Raw genomic sequence first — 7,444 nt, 5'->3', positions numbered from 1 at the left:
TTTAAGGATTTTTGTATCTATTTTTTTTATTTTTCAAATAGGTCTGTGTTTCCCAAGATATTTTCTAATTATTGATATGTAAAATCTTCAATTGTTAAATTGCATATATTTTCCAGAACATGTTTGATTATGTCTCATTTTAAGACTGATTATTTTCAAGAAGTTTAAAATAGAAATTATCTTGTATTTTATATTAATTCAGGATTAATATTTATTAAGTGATTATTTTGTTTACCTACTATTGAATGTTCTTTACCTTCCTTTGATTTTTTTGTTTTGTTTTGTATACAGGATTATTTTTTTGGACTGGTAAAGACAAAAGGAGTTTACTAGTTGTTGTGGCACAGTGCATAACAACTTCAAATGGCATCTCAAAATAAAGGAACTAAGCAGTAAGTTTATATCATTCTTGTCATATAAAATAATTTGATCTTCTATTTATTTAGGTAGTAAGTGTGTATATGGTAGCTAAATTGTCACTATAATTGACTTATTAGATCATATTTAGTAAGTTTAGATATTTGTATTATTAGATTTAATCATGTTTTGTCAAAAGATTGGATGGATTCACCAAGATTTGAGAACGAGTACATAGACAGTGTAAATAGTTTTTTAGAGTTTGCCTTCGTAATTGGAAAACCAGTTGGAAAAGAAATCCAATGTCCGTGTGCAAAGTGTGAAAACACTTATTGGCATGAACGAGACGACGTATATGAGCATCTTATTTGCTATGGGTTTGTCGAAGGTTATAAACGATGGATTAATAATGGGGAATCAGTAATCCCAATAGTTGTAGATAGTGACATGGATGATCGAGGTGGCCTTGATGATATTGACGGGTTGATGCATGATGCATTCGAAAATACAGCAAATCTTGAAGAAGGGAACAGTAGGTTGAATGAAGATGTGAAGAGATTTTATAAGCTAGTAGACGAAGCAGGTCTAGAATTATACCCGAATTGTACTACTGGATTTTCGAGATTATCATTTATCATTCATCTTTATCACTTGAAGTGTTTGCATGGTTGGAGTAACACATCTTTTACCTTCCTCTTGGAGTTATTGAAAGAAGCTATACCTGATTTGAACATTCCCACTTCTTTTAATAAAGCTAAGAATATGGTTAAAGACTTGGGTCTTGACTATGAAAAGATTGATGCATGTCCTAATGACAGCATGCTGTATCGAAATGAGTACATAAATGACTCAGTTTGCCATATCTGTGGAGAGTCTCGATATAATCAGACTCCGACTACGGACGGCAACAAAGATGACTTTGCGCTTCCGAATAAAGTTCATAAGGTTGCTGCGAAAACCTTAAGATACTTTCCTTTGATACTAAGGCTTAAAAGGATTTTTATGTGCCCAAACACAGCAGAGGCGTTGAGGTGGCATGATGAGCAGCGTTTGAAAGACGGTTGCATAAGGCACGCTGCTGACGGCCAAGCATGGAAGAACTTGGATAGTCGCTACCCAAACTTTTCAAAAGAACTTCGCAACTTGAGGCTTGGTTTGGCAAGTGACGGTTTTAATCCTTTTCGAACTATGAACGTGTCACATAGCACATGGCCAGTTGTCTTAATGGTGTACAACCTTTTCCCTTGGATGTCCATGAAGTCAGAATATTGCATGCTCTCTTTACTCATACCTGGACCTTGTTCACCAGAAAATAATATTGATATTTTTTTGCAACCATTGATCGAAGAGCAGAAGGAGCTATGGGTGTCAGGGATAGATACATATGATTCTTTTAAGAATGAAACTTTTTAAATGCATGATGCACTTCTTTGGACAATCAATGATTTTCCAGCGTATGTGATGTTGTCCGGTTGGAGTACGAAAGGGAAGTTAGCTTGCCCTTGTTGTAACCATGATACTTCTTTTTGTTACTTCAAAAATAGCTAAAAGACAGTTTACATGGACCATAGGAGATTTTTGCCAGTTGATCATGCATGGAGGTCTAACAAGAAATCTTTTAATGGAAAAACAGAATTCAGGGTCCACCACGAATGTTAACAGGTGAAGAGGTTCTAGATATGCTAAAGTCAGTAGATAATGCCTCTGGGAAGACACAAAGCAAAAGTAAAGGCCAATGGAAAAAAAAGATTAATCTTTTTTGAGTTACCATATTGGTAGCATTATATGATCAGGCACAACCTTGATGTAATGCATATCGAAAAAAACATAGTCGGCAGTATAATTGGTACCTTATTGGATATTCCTGGAAAGATAAAGGATCATGCGAAAGCTTGTTATGATCTTAAGGAGATGGGCATTCGAAAGAATCTTCACCCAATAAATACGAAGGATGGCAAAAGAACTAAACTTGCTAGAGCATGCTTCTCCATGACCAAAGGGGAGAAATCCATTTTTTGTGAGGTTTTGAAGAAAACAAAATTGCCTGATGGAAGTGCTTCAAACATTTCTCGTTGTGTACAACAAGAAGAGAGAAAGCTTTACGGTTACAAGACTCATGATGCTCACTTCATGTTGCATTACCTGTTGCAAATACCAATCAAGAGCATTCTTCTAGATCATGTTGCTGTTCCTCTAGTTCGCTTTTGTTCCTTTTTTGTCGGCTATGTCAAAAGGAAATCTCTTTAGAAGAGATTAATGGTTTGGAGTCAGAGATTGTAGAGACTTTGTGTCAGTTGGAGAGGATTTTTCCCTACCTTTTTTGATATAATGGTTCATTTGCCTATTCATTTAGCTAATGAATTAAGGTTAGGTGGTCTTGTCCAGTTTCGATGGATGTATCCGATTAAGAGATACATGTGCACACTAAAAGGGTATGTACGTAATAGAAGTCGTCCAGAAGGATCAATTGCGGAGGGTTATTTGGCTGAAGAGTGTTTAACTTTTTGTTCAAGATATTTGCATGAGGGAGTGAAAACAAAATTCAATAGAGTATCTCAGAATAATGATGAAGGCACTTCAACTAAAGATCCTGATTCAAATTTGTTCACAAACAAGGAAAGTCCATTGGGTGGAAAAAAAAGGGCAACTAATTATTTTGGACGAGAAGTCACTCCTTCAAGCTAATGCATATATATTGAACAATTGTGTTAACGTGGAGCCTTACGTGAGGTAAATTTGCACTTCACATTAGTTCTATTCTTTAGACTAATTTTGGTAGTATTACGTAATAATATACATCCCTTGTAGAGAACATGGTGAGCAACAAAAGCAAGACAAGAGGAAGCGGAAGTGGAACGTCGTTAAAGATCAGAATGAAGACTTTATAGAATGGTTTACAGGACGTGCCATGAAGGATGATGTTCCCAGTTGGATACGACAGTTGGCTAAGGGTCCAAATAAAGTTGCAAAATCATTTTTTGCTTATGTCGTCAATGGGTACAGATTTTATACTAAGCGGCGAGAAGTGATGCGAAAAACGCAAAATAGTGGTGTCACTGTGGTGGCTAAAACTACAAGCTTTGCGAGTGTTAAGGACAAAAAACCAATCAAGGCCAATATAAGATATTATGGTAGAATCATGGATATTATTGAGTTAGACTATTATAGCCAATTTAAAGTTGTGTTATTTAAGTGTGAGTGGTTTATGGGTGAGGAAGATGATTATGGTTTGACATATGTTCATTTCAACAAAAGATGTTACCAAGACGAACCATTTGCGTTGGCAAGCCAAGCACACCAGTGCTTTTATGTGAAAGATCCATATATTCTCCAAAAGCATTATGTGATGAAAATGGTTCCAAGAGACTTGTTTAACATTGGTGTCCAATTACAGTTTGACCCTAACATAAGAGAGCCACATGAATCGGCGAATAGTCCGATACCCTTAAGTGATATTGGTGAGGTAGACTTGGTTAGACAGGGTGTGCAACCTACTATTGTTGATGTGACACCGAACAAGATCAAACCCAAAGACAAAGAAATAGGGTCTGATGATTTTGACAGCGATGCTGAAATTGAGGTAGTACACAAATTGTCCATGATGCTTTATTTTTTAACTTATTTTCAAATGCATTACCATAGCCCTCTACCCAAAAAAAGCCTGGTGCTTAATATGAACCAAGAGTGAAAATTTGGAGAAAGATATAAGGTGTTCCACCAGGCATCTATATAATCATAATAAGAGTAGTACTGTGGTTCAAATTTTCTAGTAAAACTTTTACAATGAAAGGGAGGGTTTTCCCATTCTGATAATGTCATTACTTTCATAATCTTAATTTTTGAGAATATTGTATCTTTTGCGGTTTAGTCTTTATTATGAGTTAATTCAATTGATCCTGTGTCTACTAGGATAAATTCATAAAAGGTTCGGGTTTTTTGGATGTTTGTTGGAGGATAGTGAAAAGTATTTGGAAAAACTGTTTTATAAAGGATTCTTCTATCCATCTTAAACCATTCTTTCTCTAAAGCCATTATTTTTAGAGGTATGCATTTGTCATGATAAGGATGTTCTTCAGATAATGGTTTAGTTTCAAACAAATCTGATGGCTGCAATAATATATATCTGTTAACTGTAGGGACCTCATATAAGCTTTTAGTTGATGCTGATGATTTTTCACTTTTAACAACCTATGACATAGTCAAGGGTTTGATAGATAATTGTTTATCTTGTAGTGGAGTTGCTAGTTGGTCCATAATCTTCACTGCTTGCATGTTTCTTACTCATTTATACCTTGCAAAAATTCTCTTTTTAGAAAATCAGGTAATGCATTTGATTCTCCTTTAATATGCTCAATAGAAAAATCAAAGCATGATAATATAGCTTGCTATCTAGCAAATATTTGTTTAGAAACTAGATTTTTAACATCATTTTTTAATACACTAGGGGCTGCTTTGCAATTAGTTCTGATTAAGAAGGTTCTATTGAATAAGTCTTCTTGAAAATGTGAAACACATAAGACAATGGCTAATATTTCTTTTTTAATAGTAGCATAATTTTTCTGGGCTGAATTCCATACACCCGAATGATATTTAACTATTTGTTCTTTTGAGGAGTTTGGAAGAACTTGTTTAAGTATTCCTCCATACCCTAATTCGGAGGCATCTGTTTCTACGATTAGACTTGCCTTAGGGTCTGGTATACTCAAACAAGGAATTTTTTTTACTAAATATTTAATTTTTTGAACTATTTTAGACATGTCTTTTGTCCAAGGAGGGGGCTGTTTTCTTAGCCTTTTATACAAAGGTTCACATAAAGTTCGTATTCCTAGTAGAAATTCAGCTACATAATTAAGACATCCTAAAAATCTTTGTAATTGTTTTTTGTCGATAATTTCATTCGGAAATTTTTCTGCAAATTCAACAGATCTCTTAATCGGAGTAATTGTTCCTTGGAAAATTTCATATCCTAGAAACCTTACTTTTGTTATAAATATGTTCATTTTCTTTTCAGATAGGACAAGACCATTTTTTTTATAATATTAATAAAATTTTCTAGGTGTTGAATATGCTGGTTTATTCCTTTAGAATATACAAGAACATCATCTAGGTAGATGATGCACATAAACTAGTTATGCTACGATTTAGGAAATTGCACGATCGGCAAAATTCCTTCCGGCAAGTGCACCGGTTATCGTCGTCAAGTAAAAACTCACAATAGAGTGAGGTCGAATCCCACAAGGATTGGTTGAGTGAGCAATTCGGATTAGAAGTGTGTTCTAGTTGAGCGGAATCAAGAATTGAGATGATAATTGCGGAATGTAAAATTGGCGGGAAAAGTAAATGACAAGAAAATTAAATGGCTGAATCTTAAATTGCATGAATTAAAGAGCAGAATGTAAATTGCTGAAATTAAAAGGGAATGGGGATGATTGCAAGAATTGAATTGCAGAATGTAAAGAGAAAGTGGAAATCAGAAATGGGGAATTCATTGGGTTTAGGAGATATTGAAATCTCCGAATCAAAACATGTAAATCTCTTCCTCAACCAATGCATTCATTAAATTTTGCTTGGCAATCTTATATGATTGGATCCCAATTCCTTGGCTCACCAATGCTCTCTAAAAACAAACAAATTCCCAATCCCTTGGTTTAAATGTTCATAAGAAGAGATGATGCTTGATCACTGATTATACCACACAATTTCATGAACCACAATTTGGTAGGATTACATGTCACAATATCCATCCAAACCCCAATCCAATCCACTGTGAGAAAGCTTCTCTAGCATGAATCCTCCATTCCTTTCCCAAGGCTCCGAAGGATTCCAAATATGAGTAGTCTCTTTCCCAAGACAACTACTCAATGGAATTAGATCGAGAAGCTTTCTAACAAATTTCAAGAGAAAAGATTGAAGAAGAAGATAAACTATTATTGATTCATTGAATTACAATAGAGCTCCCTAACCCAATGAAAGGGGGTTTAGTGAATCATAGCTCTGAATTCAATTACAAAGAAAAGGAAACTAGCTAAAAGTGAAAGTAAAAGTCCCCTCTAACTTAACTTCTATCCTATTTATACACTTTCTATATTGAGCTTCAGTTGTGCTTCTTGGGCTTTGAGGCCTCTCCTTGCTTTTCTTTTGCCTTGGGTTTATGATCCATAATCTTGATGAGGTTGTTGATCCAAGTCCTGTAACATTTATTGAGCCAACTTAGTGATAATCAAATAATGACACATGACTCAATAAATTGAGATTTCAAACTCATCAATCCTTCAGGCCCAATCCCATAAACCATGATATTCAATTGGGTTTCATACCAAAGTAAGTTTAAGTTAATAATTGTGCTCAAAGACTAACTTAAATCACAATATTTTTGGCCCAGAAACCCTTTTCAAGAGTGGCGTTTAAGTTGTAGTTTAAGCTTAAACTGCAACTTAAACGCCAGACACTTCCAGTGAGGCCATTTGTAGAGGCACGTTTAAGCTTTAGTTAAGGTTAAACTGAAGCTTAAACGTGGAAATGGAAGAAGGTAGCCCTGGAGAGTAATGTAGTCGAACACGTTTAACCTCCAGTTTAAGGTTAAACTGGAGGTTAAACGTGGAAAGGGAATGAGGCATCCTGGAGGTCGAACACGTTTAACCTCCAGTTTGAGGTCAAACTGGAGGTTAAACGTGGAAAGGGGTGGAGGCATACTGGAGGTCGAACACGTTTAACCTCCAGTTTGAGGTCAAACTGGAGGTTAAACGTGGAAGCTTGGAATGGTGGCCCTGGAGGTGTCGAACACGTTTAACCTCCAGTTTGGGGTCAAACTGGAGGTTAAACGTGGAGGTGGAGAGAGCAACCCTGGAGTGAAAGAAAACGTCGAACACGTTTAAGCTCCAGTTTGAGTCAAACTGGAGCTTAAACGTGGAAGCTTGGAGAGAGCAACCCTGGAGTGGAGAAACTATCGAACACGTTTAAGCTCCAGTTTGAGTCAAACTGGAGCTTAAACGTGGAATGGCCCCTGGTACTCTTCCTGGTTCTGGCGTTTAACCTCCAGTTTGAGGTCAAACTGGAGGTTAAACGTGGAACTCCTCCCTGGGTGGCA

At 36.0% G+C, this 7,444-nt stretch overlaps 2 protein-coding genes across 2 annotated transcripts in view; both read left to right on the top strand.

The window, feature by feature from the left end:
• Positions 1–363: 363 nt before the first annotated feature.
• The window catches only part of LOC148553180 (uncharacterized), a 38,267-nt gene continuing 31,186 nt past the window's right edge, over positions 364–7,444 (top strand). Inside the window, exons 1-2 of the mRNA XM_088492639.1 lie at positions 364–392; positions 534–600. Of these exons, the coding sequence (XP_088348765.1) occupies positions 364–392; positions 534–600 (96 nt within the window). The remainder of the gene's footprint in view (positions 393–533; positions 601–7,444) is intronic.
• On the top strand, positions 805–4,514 carry LOC148553185 (uncharacterized). The gene is made up of 5 exons (XM_088493361.1): positions 805–1,515; positions 2,137–2,563; positions 2,711–2,789; positions 3,166–3,937; positions 4,494–4,514. The coding sequence occupies exons 1-5, from the start codon at positions 805–807 to the stop codon at positions 4,512–4,514; spliced, it is 2,010 nt and encodes a 669-aa protein (XP_088349487.1).

The sequence above is a fragment of the Arachis ipaensis genome, chromosome B7, assembly GCF_059453495.1.
Source record: "Arachis ipaensis isolate K30076 ecotype BB chromosome B7, ASM5945349v1, whole genome shotgun sequence".
In the NCBI taxonomy this organism is placed as follows: domain Eukaryota; kingdom Viridiplantae; phylum Streptophyta; class Magnoliopsida; order Fabales; family Fabaceae; genus Arachis; species Arachis ipaensis.
The sequence above is the reverse complement of the archived record's forward strand: the minus strand, read 5'-3'. Positions and strand labels throughout refer to the sequence as shown.

Excerpts from the sequence above, each read along its gene's own strand:
- LOC148553185 (XM_088493361.1), top strand. The coding sequence starts at position 805 with ATGGATGATCGAGGTGGCCTTGATGATATTGACGGGTTGATGCATGAT. Across the intron at positions 2,790-3,165 it reads TACATGTGCACACTAAAAGG|AGAACATGGTGAGCAACAAA; the intron begins GTATGTACGTAA and ends CATCCCTTGTAG. Across the intron at positions 3,938-4,493 it reads ACAGCGATGCTGAAATTGAG|GGACCTCATATAAGCTTTTA; the intron begins GTAGTACACAAA and ends TGTTAACTGTAG.